Genomic DNA, 17173 nt, shown 5'->3' on the forward strand with positions numbered 1-17173 from the left:
AGAGTAAAGCTTGATATGGTACCAGGCATGGCCTCTGTTGCAATTAAGCAGTTTGGTAATAAAGCTAATTGAAATTGCCAAATAATATATACCTTTCCAGAGAAAGCTGGAAAATTTCCCTATTTTGCAGAAGTATCTTGTGACAAAAAAGTGATCATCACATCAGTCTGTTGAAACTGCTCAAGAGACTCGTGTATTTGCCCTAAGAAAAGGACCTGAGATTTTTTTTTTTCATCTGCATGTATTTGCTTTTTGTAGGGAAGGGTGAGGCATTAAGAGGCACTGAACCCAGTAAAATATAAATTTGCTTTAGTAAGTAAGGATATGAAGCTATCCTTACCTGAAGATTTAGATCTCAAAGAATCCTTGAGAACATACCCATTTGCTGGGGTGGGGATCTTATAGGGTTTGGTGTTTCCTTCTGAGCTTTCAGTTTATTCTGAGAGGAAAGCTCATCTGTTGTGATGGGAAGTCAGGACACAAGGTGGCACAGCAGAACCTTGTTCTCTGTGCTGAGTGAGGCAGCTGTGAGTTGAGCCGAACCTGGCAGCTCACCAATAAATCAAGGAACAGACCAAGGATCAAGAGCTGTTAAATAGTCACTGCAGCCATCATGGCGATAAAAAGAAAGGCCAAGCATCTCCTCCCCTTTGCTTCATCAGCTCTTCCTGCAGCTTTCAAGGTATAAACTCATTTCATGAGCCCTGCACATTCACACATTTATTTGAGAGATACAGGTATTTATTGAACTGGTGACCAGATACTGTTCTAGGGACAGACCGATAAAATAGACTGGGTCCCCAAAATAGAGACAAAAATAAGTAAACAATAAACAATATAAATAATAGACAAGCAAACAAGGTAACTTTAGAGTGATAGGCTCAATGAAAACAAAGAAACTGGGCTGTGTGAATAAAGTGGGTCAGAAAAGGGCCACTTCAGATCTGCTGGGAGCCTGCCTGGATCCCTGGTTGGCTCTCTGAAGAAGTGATCTTTGAGGAGGGTCCTGAGTGACAGGCAGAAGCCACCCACACATAGATCTGCAGGCATAGAGTTCCAGGCAGAGGGAGCAGCCAGAGAAAATGCCCAGAGAATTGCAAGGAAGTATTTCAGCAGTGGAGGATGCCAGCCTGGCTGGAGTATGTGTCCAGGAAGAGGAATTAAAATGAAAGGCATAGGAAAGATCACATCTAGGAGGGCTTAGTGGGACACTGAACAAAGAATTTGTCTTTCATTGAAACGGTGTTGGGAAGCCATAGGGACATGGAGCCAGGACACTGTACAGTCTGATTTCTGCTGCATAAAGTTGCTCTGGCCTCTGTACGGATAATAAAGAGGATAAACGATGAAGCAGAGATGGGTTTCTGGACTCATGTGGTCATCTAGGCAAGAGAAGGCAGTGACAGTGGAGATGAACTTGGATGGACTCAGAATGTATTTGGAAATGGATGTGGTGGGAGAGAGGAAAAGAAGCCTCAGGCAGGATCTTATGTTTTAGGGGTTTGGTGTCCTATAAGGTTAAAAGCCAGGATATTATTCTGTGTTTATATCTTGGTCTGGAGCCTAACTTACATTGCTAAAAATAAGCAGTCAGAATAAGAAACAACCTAAAAGTCAGTAACGCATAAGAAAAGGGCCCCAGCATTTTTTAACCTATAAGCTTTTCAGCACCAATTACAGTGATAGGTTTCCCTTTGGGGTCGGTGACCTTAGAATAAGGGCCCACACCACATCCTGTTTTTCTAACCCAGAAAAGGAATCCTTATCAGTTTTTTCTTTCGGTGAGCTATTTTGAGCTATTGTTTCATAATCCCCCCGTACATCCTATGTAGTTAAAAATCACACTTTCCAAATTTGTAGGAACTGCATGGGGCTACCAGGCTACCATAGTTTCACCTGTCTTAGGGAGACCTCTGTGGATGAACTGTTATTAAGAGGAATGGGTTACAGAGTCAACTCTTGAGCATTTGCATAAAAAGCAATTCAAATTTGAAATACAGGTAGTAGAAAAGTTGTTGGTATGGTAGTTAAGGAGTCTTCTTAGAGGTAGAAGCATTTTTAGATGAAGACAAGACCTGACTTCTGAATACCACAATTACAAATATTTTTAAACTACATAGAGAGCTTTCCTAGAACCATATGAGAAAATAGCTTAATTCTACCCTTAAAAAGTAGATCTTGGTAGGAATATTCCCTAGGGTAGAAAGATTGACTTCATGGTAGGTGCATCTTGACAAATTAGTGGTTAAGTTGACGGTTCTTTTTCTTTCCCTTCTGGAGAAAAGATGCCATAATTCACTATACTTCTGACTCATTCCATATCTTTTCTGTAAGCCTATTTTTTTAAAAAAAGAAAGAAATATTGTTATCAGGTAGTGTCAGGAAACATTTGCAAGCTAGAAAAAGCTCCTGCCCACTTTGAAACGGAATTTCACAAAGTCTGGTGGCCAGCCAACCTCTTAGCTGAGCACCTTTAAAGATATGCTTCATTGTCCCAAATTAGAGACTGATCTTATATTTTTAGCATGTATAGCCTTGAGTGATCAATGATTTAGGTACTGAGACTTGGAGGAAAATATCAGGGATGTGTTAAGAAATTGATTGTGCATAGACTCCTCTGCTATCTGTAGAAAAGAACTATCTTCCCAAATGCAGGTCACAATTATGAGTCCCAGATACCTTGACCTATTGACCTACCAGTTGCCAGTGGTAGGTTCATGTACTTCATAAAGCTGTAATAAAAATTTTCTGTGAATGCATTTGGTATGTATGAATGGCTTTCAGATTAATCTCATCATAGTAGGCTCTAAACCAAAATAATTAGGAAACCTTTGAATGAGAGTTTAGTATTTAAAAGCACGGGCTTGGCTTTAGACCAAGTATCCCCAGCTATTCAACTGACTGGGTGACATTGGCCGTGTTACTTGACCATTTGTGACTTGGTTTTCTCATCTGCAAAATGAGAAGATATGAGTACTTAGAGAGCAGGTATGAAGAATCAATTTATGTCAAAGACAGGCTCTCAATATTTAGTTATTTTTGCACTCAATTTTCAGCTCTTTAGGTGTACTTCACTTGTTTTTGAGAGCAGCAGCAATAGAATCATCCATGTCATTTCAATGACACCTTTTCTGGAGTGACGATTTATTTCTCAGGAATTGCATGAAGACAATTCATCCGTCTTACCCAGGTCTTTGAGCAGCCGAAGGTATTGATGACTTTGGGTCTTCTTCTTACCTGTGCCAGTTCAAGGCTTGTTACTTTGAGGTGAAAGGCTCTGTAAGCCATCAGCAATCATCAGCTTTGCAAGCCATTTATTTCTCCTGGGACATATTTATTAGACAATGTGTACTGTGTAATTGAAGCAGACTTCTCCATAGCTATAAAACCAGTACGACTATGTTCTTAATCTTCAGAAGATGCCAGCTGACACTGCCTTGGGAGCTACTTATTTCAGACATCTGAAGTCCAAACATCTCTCTAAATTATGATGGTAAAAATGCTCCATAATGACCATTATTAAGTCCCCAAAGGAAAGAATGTCTTCATCTTTTTGGAGACATTGGGTCTGATACTTAGGTTCTTGGCAGCTGGTATCATATTTGCATTAAAAAATTACACTAAGGAGTTATGATGGTATTTACCAAGAAGAAGGAGAAAAAAAAATCAAAATCAAACATGTCCAAACTAGGATCATTTCTTCATGTCTTTTTAGGGATTCAATTTTGTGATACGTAGTGTTTATAAAGTCCTTCAGTGAAAGTGTACTCTGGTTTCAGGTTGGCCTTGAGTTTATGCTGGTACACTGACTTAGCTAAAATAAAACAGCAACAACAAAAAATATCCCTATTATTCACTCAAGCATCAATCATTGCATGTGTTTCCTACCCACTCCCCCACCCCATGATTAAATGCTAGCCATTCTTCACTTCAGCTCCTCCCTCTGCCCCATTCTTCATATCGGATGAGATTTCTTTTCTCTGTATTCCTAAAAGTAACAGTGCTTCTTTCTGTCCTGGCATATAACACATTTAACCACTGTGAATTATAAAACTGTTGCTTTGCGTTGTCTCTTTGAAAATAGACTATGAGCTCCTCCAGGGCAGGGGCCATGTCTGATTACTTTTATCTCATAGTAATGCCTTACTAGGCATATGGCAGAGCTCCATAAATCTTGTATGAATTAATTGTCACATGACTGGTTCCTTCTCATATTTCAAGTCTTAGCTCAAATACTCTCTCTTCAAGAAAGTCTTGCATGATTACCCAAGATAAAGTAGCTGTGCATCCCTGGCACAGCTTGTTCCATTATCCTGCTTCATTTTCATCACAGAAATTATCACTCTGAAATTATTTGCTAAGTTGTTTATTCTGTCTCGCCACAGAATGTGAAAGCAGGACCCTGTAGGTCTTGCTCCTTGCTTTATTTCATGACTGTTTCTAGGCTGTCAATACACTTTGGTTATATGAATGAGTGAATTTTCCCTGTTTTCCTTCCTGCCTCCAGTGGTAACTGTGAAGGCTGAGTGTACCTTTTCCTGTTTTCTGGACTGTTCTTAGCATTTTATTGGTACAGAAAGAGCAGTTTCAATTTATTTCATGGCTTATATATTCTGCATTAGACAAAGAAAAGACTGGTTGGCAGGAAATTATGCAGATGGATTTTTTTTTTTTTTACAAGGGTTGCTGGCCACTGATGTTCATTGTTTAGAACCACTGGATTGCAGTCAAATAACCGTCAATTCTGATTGGCTGGGGAAGTCTCAGATTGTTCTCAATTCATCTTTCCTGTGCCCCACTGTGTCTTTGCCTCAATAATCTTTTACTGTTTTGACTCATCACTATACTACCCCCAACAAATAAAAGGATGGTCTAGGAGGTACCTTCCTTTTTCCAGGGAGCAGCAATTTTGATAAAAATTACTTGTGTACTTTAATACAGTTCATCTCCTCATAATTTTTTTTCAGATGTATCTTTTAGATATTTCCCAGAAAGAAGGAAAAGTAAGCAATGCTTACTTTTCTGTTTGATCCTTCTCATTGTCCCCTCTATTTATATGCCACTCTTACTGAAAATAAAGCCTTAACTAAAGTAAATCTCACCCTAGGAATTGCTTCTAATGCTATAGCCATGTACTTGGACAAGGATGATTTAACTTAAGGACCACAGGCCCCAGTAAAGTGGGTTTCTCAGGGTCACTAGTGAAAATTTCAAAGACTCCCTGAAATTATATGCAAAATCATGTGCAGCTTTGCTTGAGAGAAGCTGTACCAGCTTTCTATCACATTTTCCAATCAAGGCCATGACCAGTAATTTAGGAGCATAAACCCTTGAGTAGGAATGGCAGCCAGTCATTGAGTCAAAGGAGAGCTAGAACAAACTCCAGTTGTTTTTTTAATCTGGCACTGCACTAAGGCCAGTAAGTGCCATCGTCCAGGCGTGCTAACTACTGGCTGCAATACTGATCCTGTTGATGATTATTGCCACATTATATGTAAAATCCAGAAAACTTTGAAAATACTGAAAACAAGAATATGAATTACTTATTAATCCTAATGTTTAGAAAAAAATGTTTTAATATATTTCCTTTAGTCTTTGGGTGTCTGATATGTGTGAATATATATGTATATCCACTTTTTAACAATGAATTTATGTATTTTATGCACAGTTTTTACCCTGCTTTTCATGTCTTTTATCATTACTATTTTCCCCAATCACTGAATATTCTTTGTTGTGCTCATTTTTAATGGTTTCATAATTTTTCATCTTAGTGATATGTCTCTTTACTCAGTCTTCTGCTCTTGGAAGTTCAGACTGTTTCCCTTTTTTGTTGGTTTGTTTGTTTTGTTTTGAGACAGAGTCTCGCTCTCTCTTCCCCAGGCTGGACTGCAATGGCGTGATCTCAGCTCATTGCAGCCTCCGCCTCCCAGGTTCAAGTGATTCTCCTGTCTCAGCCTCCCCCGTAGCTGGGATCACAGGAGCCTGCCACCATACCTCGTTATTTTTTGTATTTTTAGTAGAGATGGGGTTTCACCATGTTGGCCAGGCTGGTCTCAGACTCCTGACCTCAGGTGATCCACTTGCCTTACCCTCCCAAAATGCTGAGATTACAAGTGTGAGCCACTGTGCCCATCCTGTTTCCCTTGTTTATCTTCTTAAAATAATGCTGTGTCGACCATTTTAATAGGAATTTTTGCAAGACTCATTATTTCCTTAGTACAAACTCCTAATGATGAGTTTGCTGAGTTAAAATTAACTGCAACTTTAAGGTCCTACATTTAGAATTATGCATTGATAGGTTTTAGAATAACAGAGAAGGCTAATGGGCTCTGAGATTGTGCTTAGAAGTACTTTTATCTTTTGTGGTATCTAAGACCAGCCCCTGACCAAGACCTCACAGTCATTTTCTTTTAGTGACTTTCAGTGGTCCCTGATTACTCCCTCTGTAGCTACTACTCTCTCTCTCTCTCCCCCCATACCTTCTCTCTCTCTTTCTACCCCTAGATAGACATATATATATACATATATGTGTGTATGTATATACATATAATACATATAGAGAGACCTATAACGGTACACACACATACACACTCACACACACACAGTTTCCTGCCCCTTGCACACTGTATTACCTAATCCAGCTCCAGAACAGTTTTTATTGCAACACTTGCCTTGCAAAGCTGTAAAGAATTCCATGTGTTCAGTGACAAGTGGATTAGTGACACAGCATTTGTTGGAATGCTTAGGAGGAAAGCAAAATGTTTCCACAAAAATGCTGAAGTCTGGAGACCCAAATGCAGAGGGGAATGAATATCACAATGAAAAAATATAAGTTGATGACATAAATAGTACATTTTTCTTATTTGTAGATCCACTTTGTATGTGACAGACACTTTAGGATTCACCCTTTCAAAACGCTTTGTGCAGTTTTTCTTGATTCCTTTTGTTAGTGAAGTTGGTTGGCATTCCCACTTCCTTTAAACATGGAGGAAATTAAGTCCAGAAAGGTGCATTCTCTTCCCCAGCAACTCAGGTTTTGTTTGTCTCAGTGCTGAAATGGCAATGCTTGGCTTCTGCTTGGTTTCCCTGACAGCCCAGCTGAGCTCTCCTACTTCTTCCATATTTCCATTTAATCACTAGGACAAGCACAAGTCCTAATCTACTAAGGTTCTTTAATAAAACTATATGTGGCCGGGTACGGTGGCTCACACCTGTAATCCCTGCACTTTGGGAGGCCAAGGTGGGTGGATCACAATTCAGGAGTTCAAGACCAGCCTGAACATGGTGAAACCCTGTCTGTACTAAAAATACAAAAAGTAGCCAGGCATGGTGGCATGCGCCTATAGTCCCAGCTACTCAGGAGACTGAGGCAGGAGAATTGCTTGAACCTGGGAGGTGGAGGTTGTAGTGAGGCGAGATTGCTCCACTGCACTCCAGCCTGGTGATACAGTGAGAGTCCATCTTAAAAAAACAAACAAAGAAACAAACAAACAAAAAATCTATATGTATGCATTCATTTTGGGGAAAAGTAAGCAATTCTTGGAGGATATAGAGGTCAGTGATTCTCTAGAGATTTTAAAACACAACAAAATGTTCTGAAACATGCTGCATTTGTCTTCTTTAAAAACTGGTAGAGAAGTTTGTTTATTGTGGTATCTGTGGATATGTATGTGTGTATTTATAAATCAATAAAGCTTTTCTTGGTATAAAGATACTAAAAATAGGTGATAAAGCCACGTATAATCCCATGAGCCAAAGAAAATACTGTTTTCGCGCATAACCTTCTAACCTTTCTTTGCAAATGGTGTTTATTCTGTTATAGCTTTAATTTTTTCATATAAATTATTTCTGTACAGGCATTATAAAATTTCACCAAGTGTGACATTCTGCCATTTAGTTATAGTTCATGGCCTTGATATTTACAGGAAAACAGATTTCTCCTTTTTACATTAGTTGGTCAGGTCCCAGTCACTAGCAAAAATTTGCCATTTGTTTTCTCCAAAGGGACACCATTTTAATAGGGTACTTTAGATATTCAGGTCCCAAGTTTTTCTTGCTCTTGCAGATTGCACTTTGAACGTACGCTTCCATGTGAAACTTTTCCAGGATCCCTTAGAAGTAACATTTGCTGCCTTTTAAGGCCCTAAGAGCAGATGCTGCTATCCATAAATTCTTTCTTCTGTTTCTTCTGAAACCTCCCCTTCCTTACCCTGAATGGACCAGACAAGCCCATTAAGACAGGTGCCATTTCTACCCATATGCCTTATATGTAATATGTGACATGATTTGTAGAACACAAACTTCCTGCTGCCACAAGGCATACAAAGTGTTTGCTTGTCTGAGGAAAACCACTGGAATGTCATGAAGTGTGGGATGATGTTGCCTCCCATAGCCTGGCTGGTAGGGACATGTCTGCAGTTAACCAGTTACACACAGGCTATCTGCTTTCCTTTGATTTCTAGGTCTTAGAGCATTCTGTCATGTCAAGCAGTGACCTTTTGAGTCTTTTCTGTTAGGCCTCCCAGCTGTTTTTCAATCCATCTGAATCGTTTGGGCTAAAATAAATTATAAATTGTAATAAGGTTTTTCCAGCATTCATATTTATTAGATTTTAAGATTTAATGACCATATGGGCCTAAAACAAATCTTTGAGTTTTTCTTTTTTAAAAAGCAATCAAGGGGAGTCTCTTGATTTTGACTATTTAAATATTAATTTGTGGTCATAATCCACTTTGGGGCTCCTGTAAAAGGTGTGGCTTTTTAAAATGAAGGTTTTCAGCAACTAGCCAGCAAAGAGGAATAAATGCCTCTTTAAATTAAAGATTTTTTTATTTGTTATAATATACAGTTTGTTGTGTCAGTTGAACTGGGATCTTCCGGAATATTCCATGGACTGCTTCCTCAGAGGAAACATATACTATTGGTTACCCCCATATCCTTTCGACTGGTTGGTTTTGTGCAGTTAACAGTGAAGGGGTCATTAATTAATATTTTATTGCCTCAGTGATAAGTGAAAATGCTGTTCTTAAAAAAAAATTCTAAATAAGGCTAAAGTCTCCTTCAATGAGTCCCTCTGATCCTTGCCCCTCCTTACCCTATTGGACATATCCCCGTTATCCATTTGACATGGACGTTCATGAAAGGGAAAAGCTATGCATGTGTTTGAGTGTGTGGAACACCCGTCTCCTGCTGTGCCTGCCATTCTGCAGCGTGCCATTGTACTGAACATTGTGTTTTAAAGACTGTCTCTGTTGTTACCTGTAGAGATAGCTCATTGCTTTTAACCTAGCTTTATAGGTTGACTACCCCACAGGTTTTTAGAACTTCCAGTTGCTTCCAGTTTTCCTTTCTACCAACAATGCTTCACTGAACATTGTTGTGAATGCACCTTTGAATGTGCATCAAGAGAGAATGAAAAACGCCCCTTATTTTATATACAAAGCTCTTGAAGGGATTTGAAGATCGGCCAGAATCTTACAAATGATTAGCAGAGTGTAGATTGAAACCATTTTCCCTGACTCTGCTTACCTAGTCAGGGATTCTTTCCAAATTTTCATGGAGGTCACTGGGATCCTAGGTAGAGTCAAGGGTAGTAAAAGATAATTATAGTGAAACCTTGCTGATTCCAATTAACTAAGAAGGTCTCTCTGAATTAGGAGAAAATATGAATTTAAAGATGTCATCTTATATAATTTTGAAGTTTATACAGTGACCCACACTAATATAACCCAATAAAATTTCTTAAGGGAGTCATATTAATGAGCCAAGAAAAACACCTGATCGTTATTTTAAAAAGTAAAGACGTATCAAAATTGTTCAGCACAGTTACTTGTATCCATAGGTAAAATATTTCTCCTACAACCTTTTTTATATTTTAATATGCTTAGCAGATGATTTTTCTCTAGTTACTAGAGCAAGATAACCATAACCATTTCCTTTCTGAATGATGTAAATTAGGCCAATGAAGGTGAAAGGTGTAGACATTTGAGTAACTCTTCTGTGCCAGGTAGGAGGCTCTTGTACATTTTCTCTTGTTTCATTATTTTAATAATGTTGTGAAGTGAGTCTTACTCTTTTTCACTTCATAAATGGAGAAACTGAGACAGAGAGGGCCCCAAAGCACCTTGCTAATGGATGCTTATCTGAATTTGCCTGACTTGAAAGAGTAATACTCTACTATATCAGAGTGTTCTTAAATACGGTCCTTGGATTCTCTGTATCAGAATCTCCTGGAATTTTTGTTAATACTACAGATTTCTTGGCCCCCAAGGGTGGGACCTGGGCTGCTGCATTTCTGACAAGTTACCAACTGTGCTTTATGCCCTCTGAGGTCTGGGAGCCTCACTTCCATGGTGACCTCATTTTGGTGATGAGAGGAACCTTACCAGAGAGTGCCCCCATGCCTCCCAGGAAGAGTAATCTTCATCATGCTTCACTTTGAGTGGGTAAATTAGCAGGCTTATCTGGGCTGCTTTCTCTTCACTCACCCACTTGCCTCACCTTGCCTCATACTGCTTGCGCCGACCTTAGCATGGCTCATGGTTTGACAAGTCACTTCCAAAAGAGTTGAAATTATCATACTCCCTAGGAATCACTTTCAAAAACAGGTTGAAATCTCCAGTACAGCATCACCGGATCCCAAGCATATCTTGTGTGCTTTATACAGGTAGAATCTGCATTTTGCATTCTAACTCCTGCCAAAGAAAAAAATTAAAAAAGGCAGCAGCTTGCCAAAATGATTACTTTTGGAACACCAGTATATACTTTATTTTCCTTTCTCGCCTGTCTTTCGCACCCTTCCCTGGTGGTAGATTTCCCATAAGTCTGCCCCTAATTGCTGACTTCCCTAGAATTGAGGAGATCACTTGTCCCTTCCAGCTCCAGCCTTCCCACTAAGGACAGGGTTTTGGAAGAGCCAGCTAGATTCAATGACCACTTTTACCTTTCTTTCTCCGTTACTATCTTTTTCTTTCAGCTTTGTGCATTTTTTCTTTTTCGACATGCTTTTTTTTTTGAGGGGCTAGTCCAGCTCCCAGTCCTTTCCAGCAAGCTGTGAGTAGGAGGTTGCTTGGATGGCTGGCAGACATCGAGACAGACATGTGCTGATGATCCAGAGAGGACCCTAGACCAACTTGGATTTGTGTTCATTTGTTAGCATTCTGTGTTGGCAAAAGAGCATCCGTCTTTGTTTTGGTATTGAGCTCATCCAAATAAAGAAAGCATTTCCTCTCCTGTAAGGCAGAGGGAAAAAAAAGAAAAGACCAAAAAAAATTTTTAATTTTAACCATGTACTCCTTTGAAACTAAATATATACCCTTTCCTCTGTCCTGATTGGTCCGTTTCAATTGACAAGTGGATCGTGTGGAAAGGAAATATCCCGGACTTAATTGTAAGTTAAGTCTCTCTTAATCCAGAAGAGCATTTGAGATTCTGTCCAAGTGTTCAATTTCCCAGGCCGCTGAGGTCTGTGAATTTCTTTTCCCAGCCTCCAGGCTGCTGCAGTACAAGTCAGCATAGCTAATGCAGATAGATCTCCTGCCTCTCGCTCTCCTCCTCCCTCTGCTTTGATTCGATATGAACAGCCTGGTAACTCCGATGCTGGGGAGAAATCTGACATAACTCTGCAGATGGCTAGGTTGCCATGGAACACCTGGGGATTGTTCTTTAAGGAAAAGGTAATATTTGTATGCTAATGATTTCTTCCCCCCTCCCCTCCTTGTTGCATTTTTTCCAGGACTGCCAGTTCCCAAGAAGAGCCCAAAGTCGGTAAGGACTTGTCAGTTACTTGGTGCTTGTTGGGGCTGGGGTGGGTGGTGGGGGGCTGGAGGTAGGAGGGGTACGCTGTGTGGCTTCACTTCACTAAATGTGTTTTAGAGTGGATGGTGACAGGAGCCGGGGCTCATTTTCTTAAGTTCTGGGAATCTGTTTGTTATAGAAGGTATTTGGGCTTGTCTTTAACTGTATAGTGATTTGTGGGCAGGCTGCAGGAGCCAGGATAAAGAATGGATGTTTGGAATCTTCTCTATACAAATACATCCACACTTTCCTTCAAAGGGATGAGTTTCTTAGCCGTTTTAACTTGATACAAATGCTATTGTTTCATTTGGAAGGAGAGAAAAAGAGAAAGCTCCACCTGCTCCGTGAGTAGCATTGCTCTCAACTGGTGTTCCCAGCTGTTCACATGTCTACCCATTCTCTCCCTCAGCTTTCTTAGGCACTGGAGGATGAATTATTTACAAAATAAAAAGCCTGTAGGTTTAAGGAAGAATTGCTCTGCCCCATATATATGACCATGCTCAGATGGAACAATGTTCACTGCCCCAGCACTGAGAATAAGACATTTCCTTGCTGTGGAATGTCCTTTGTTGTTTTGCCAGCTTTGGCAGCATTATGCTGCAGGTATAGGATTCTTTAAAAAAAAAAAAAAAAAGAAAAGAAAAGAAAAATCAATGTTTTGCTGTCCTTTCTAATCTGGTTTTCCTGAAGATGCATTACCTAGTTGACACGTTAGCTAATAGCTTAGAGGCTATTGTGTTCTGCTTGGTGGTATGGGTTTCTGCTCCAGGGGCACTAATGACAAATTAAATGCTGCTTAACTCAAAATCTGGAACTCCAATGCCTGTGAAATTGATCTGGGTGGAAGGGGCTTCCCAATTCATTACTATTAGGATAAAGAGGGATGTTTCCAGGTGGTTTAGAAGATTTGGGGGTAGGAAAATTTATAGCCTCCTGCCATCCAGGGAGGGAGAACCTTTAAAACTTTGCAGCTTATGGCGCTGCAGCTGAATTCTTTCCACCTGTCTCCAAGCCTGGCAGCACGAGGCAGAAGTTTATTAAGGAGATGAGAGAGGGAGCTTCCTGCATTTTTAAACCTTACTCCTAAGTTCTCCAAAGAAGAAAAAGCAGCAATAATTGATGTGATTCCGATGGCATAGTGCCGCGGTGATTGGAACATTGACTTCAGGGCTGGTTTCCTTGTCAGTTTGTGTTAATGTCCAGGCAGAAAAGTGCTCGTTGGTGCCCACACTGGAACCACAGAGATGCCAAAGTGTGTGCATGTGCGCATGTGTGTCTCTCCATCCCTGGGTCATAGCCAGTAACCCATCCACCTTCAGAAAAATGGAAGGAAATCCAGAAGATATGTCTCATAAGCTTGAGTTAGCATGAACCATCCTTTTTTCTTCCCCACCCCAGCCATGCTATGTTGATACATGGGCTTATTTTACACACTTCACATGGTGTGGAGTCTTAACCAGGAGTGTGCTGAGGGAAACAGTTTTGCACAGGTAGCATGACATCAGGTGTAGCAAGGTGTTCTTTTCCATTTTGCATTCCATTTAAATTTAGTGTGCAAAAGGATTTGTGTAATTCATTTGCGTTTCTTCTTCCCCCAAGTGTTTTGGAATTACCTGGTGAACTCAAAGCCTATCAAACAGTTATTGAACCTGCATTCGCCAAGTCAGTTAAGAGAATTCCCTATGACAGTTAATTTTTGCAGAAGCCATGTCATTAGCAAGCAGCAAGCCAATTACTCGGGCTGTATTCCTAAGAAAGAAGCTCTCAACTGCTTTGCCCATAGTCTGCTGGCTCTTAATTACCACAGGCTAAGAGAGTGATGTGTTGCTGGGTTAGGAAAGAATAAGCCCCCAGCTTGGGGCTTGTCCTTACCTGATTTCTGTGCGAGGATAGGGATGAGGGTTTTCACAGCATTGCTGGCACACACTGGCAGCTGCTGTACAAAATTTGAGAGCTGTCGGCCAAGGTCTGTTGTTGGATATAAAGCGCTGCTAACATCTGTGATCAGTGAGAGTTCTGTACAGGTGGGTTGAAAGCAGTTTCCCTTTCCCAGTTTGAATGTTGATGATGTCCTGCCAGGGAGACAGATGATTGTGGGATTTTTCTGGTGGGGTCAAGAGGGAATTCAGGGGGAAGCTGGATGTCCTGGTACTGGAAAGCCATTCAGGTAATGACAGATAAGGTAAATTAGGCAGGATGCATAATTAAAAGCACACTGATTGTGCCTTGCTGTGACTCATTTAGATTTGGCAATAGCTCTCTGCATATGTGCACAGTGGTCTTAACCCAGGACAATTGTATTGTTGTTTTGTTTATTTTATTAGAGGCTCCTGACAATGTTGGCTTGCTAATGTGACTGGCAGCTTCTTTTTGCCCTCATCCTCCGCCCCCCCCTTTTTTTAAAAAAAAAAAAAAAAAAAGGTTTTCAATAATTAAGTAGTTGGGTTTTTATTAGAACGGAAGGACTTATCTTTTTTTATCTTGTTTCTTCTCCTGGATAGTCCCTGTAGCTTACTCTTAATAAGCAATTTCACCTGCAAGATTTAGTTTAAATGTTGAAATTGTGGTTTATATACTCACTGGGGACAATGGCAGTATCTTAATAAAATTTTATTAATTTAATACCTGGACTTTAATAATATCAGGGATTTTTCTGCCAAATAGCAGAGACAAAAATAAGACATATTTTCTGTCAGGTTTTAGACCTCTCTGGGAAGCTGATTCTGTAGCCCAACTTAATCATCCTGACTGAAAACTCATTTAACTGAGACTCAGTCTAAATCACCTGCAAGGATCTTGTGTGTGAGAATTTAAAACTCTAAATATCACACCAAACCCTAAATTTTAAGTCAGTATCCACCTGCTTTCCTATGAATTCATTTCCCAACTATTCTCCCTTCAGCTGCCCCCCTCTTTTTTGAGATGGGGTCACACTTTGTCATCTAGGCTGGAGTGCAGTGGCACAGTCATATCTAACTACAGCCTCAAACTCCTGGCTCAAGCAGTCTCTCGCCTTAGCCTTCCAAGTAGCTGGGATTATAGGTAGGCACCACCATGCCTGGCTAACTTTTATATATTTTTTTGTAGAGTCAGGGGTCTTACCATCTTGCCAAGGCTAATCTCAAGTGCTCCTCCTGTCTTGGCCTTCCAACGTGCTGGGATTACAGGCATGCGCCACTGCACCTAGCTATCATCTTCCATTTATCCCTCTATTCCTCCACCTACACATTCATCTTTCATCCATTCATTCATCCATTGTTCAGCAAACTAGTATTTAGAACCCATTAAATGTCAGGTGTGGTGTGAGGCACTGGATATAATAAATAAGACCATGGCACCTCTCTTCTTGCAGTTTGCCAACAAACCATTTATTGATTGCTACTTGCAAAAAAAAGATTCATTGTCACAAATTTCCAAAATGTTTATGCAGTCATTTCATCAATAAGTATTTATTGTTTTCTGTGTGCCAGGCCCAGTACCAATATTCGGTAAGAATTAATCAGAAAGCATCCCTGCCCTCATGGAAATGGGGAAGGAGAACAATAACCACATCAACAGTCAGATCTACAAAGTTCCTCAGCTCATGCAGATTAAAGTGTGATGAGCATTAATAAAGCAGAAATATAACATGGAACCAAGTACACATGTAATGTAATCATTCTGCTCTTAATTATAATAACCTGTAAGTCACCATACAGTGCCAACACCCACAATTGAATAAGTGCTGTGATTGAGCTGTGGAGTACTTTGGAGTTTCCCAGCAGCCTAGGCAACATAGGAAACCACATTCTTTACTTAGCTATTATTGTCAGTTGCAAGAAAATGTGTCATATTCACTAAAGAGACAAGATTTTCCTGTTTACTAAAAAAAAAAAAAAAAAAAAATTAGCCGGGTATGGTGGTGCACACCTGTAACCCCAGCTACACGGGAGGCTGAGGCACAAAAAAAAAAAAAAAAAAAAAATCTACAAAACTTTTATATAGAGAGGACCCTGGATGGTGGGCAAAGCATCCAGTGCCAATCCACGCTGAAGAGGCAGTCTCTTTACAGCAGACAGAGCAAGCTGCCTGAAGCGTAGCCATAGTGATAGTCTTTTTTCCCCACTATCCTTTCTGTGCCTTTCTCCTGCAAGAGATGCTAAAGGAAATTACTGAAGACAAGCCATTAAGAGATGTGAGGAGAGACTCCTCTTAGATAATGTGCACACTGAGTGACCCTGGCCTAGATCATTCAGTTTTATGTACCCTGCCTCTTTCTCAGACTCACCCAGTTGTGTGGCATCTGTCTTCCTTTTCCCTGATGCCACTTGTACGACAGCCAGCATGATGATTGATCCCATCAAAGCTTCTACAGCCTGCAAGAAGAAGCAGTGAGAGTAGAAGATGGGTGAAGGAATAGGATCACTTAAGTTAGTCTCCTTACCTCTCACTTCCCATGGCAACTCCCATTCTCCGCCTTTTGGGGCCCTGGAAGATGAACTTTGCCATTGCATTACATTCCTTTAAAACATGCAGAGTGAACCAGAATCCATTTTCATATCCAGTCAGTTCCTGCCTTTTCTTCTCTATTAACTCCTCTCACCCAACTTTTTGGAAGAAATTGTTTGACTTAGACCCATAAATGATAAAAGAAACAAACGAAAAGGACTATTCTCTGCATTGGCTTGGATTTGAGTGTCTGATTTTCATACAACCTTTAATGACATTGGCTTAATACCTCATCAGCACTTGGAGTTTTTCCTGTTGTCCATGTAAATCGCTGCAGTAGCCTTCACTCTTGGCAAATAAGTGAACTGTAAATAATTTTGCTTTAAAATGGATCGATTTGTCATTTTTAAGCCACATGAATTCTTTTCATCATTTAAGCTCCTAAGTGCTGTCTGTATTCATTTGCTCTTCCAAGCAAATATTTTCAGTTCACTTTATAAGTACCTACATTTCAAAATCATTCTGGGAAATACTGATGAGTTGATTTTTTTCCCATTTCCATTTACAAAAACCATTATGTCTTCCCAATTTCCCTGGCTTGACATTAAGTAAGGGAATCATTCATTTCAGAGAGGTTGGTACAGTTTTAGTTTAAAAGGTATTGTGATACAGGTTCATAGCCAACATGTGACCAAGGACCTTTATGGAATTTTTTAAATTGAGCCCATTTGCTTATTCCTAGTTGGCTAGGAATTAAGACTCAGAAATAAGACTATTGCTCAAAAATATCAGCATAGTGACAACAGTTAGCATTGGAAATTCCTATCTTAATATATGGCACCCCTTCTCAACCAGTTACTCAAACTAGAGATGTGGTGGGTGGATATTCTTGTTTCTAAGCTCTCCTTTTTTTGGTGATCCTCTTCAACTCCCTCCTCCTCTGCGCCCC

General features: G+C 40.1%; 1 protein-coding gene across 24 annotated transcripts in view; it reads left to right on the top strand.

Annotated features, from left to right (window-relative positions):
* MAGI1 (membrane associated guanylate kinase, WW and PDZ domain containing 1) overlaps positions 1-17173 on the top strand; it is a 678927-nt gene that overhangs the window by 618998 nt on the left and 42756 nt on the right. For all 24 annotated transcript variants that reach the window (XM_037733929.1, XM_037733931.1, XM_037733932.1 and 21 more), the window contains one exon: positions 11735-11766. In XM_037733929.1, the coding sequence (XP_037589857.1) occupies positions 11735-11766 (32 nt within the window). The remainder of the gene's footprint in view (positions 1-11734; positions 11767-17173) is intronic.

The sequence above is a fragment of the Cebus imitator genome, unplaced genomic scaffold (genome assembly GCF_001604975.1).
Source record: "Cebus imitator isolate Cc_AM_T3 unplaced genomic scaffold, Cebus_imitator-1.0 Scaffold556, whole genome shotgun sequence".
NCBI classification, from domain to species: Eukaryota; Metazoa; Chordata; class Mammalia; order Primates; family Cebidae; genus Cebus; species Cebus imitator.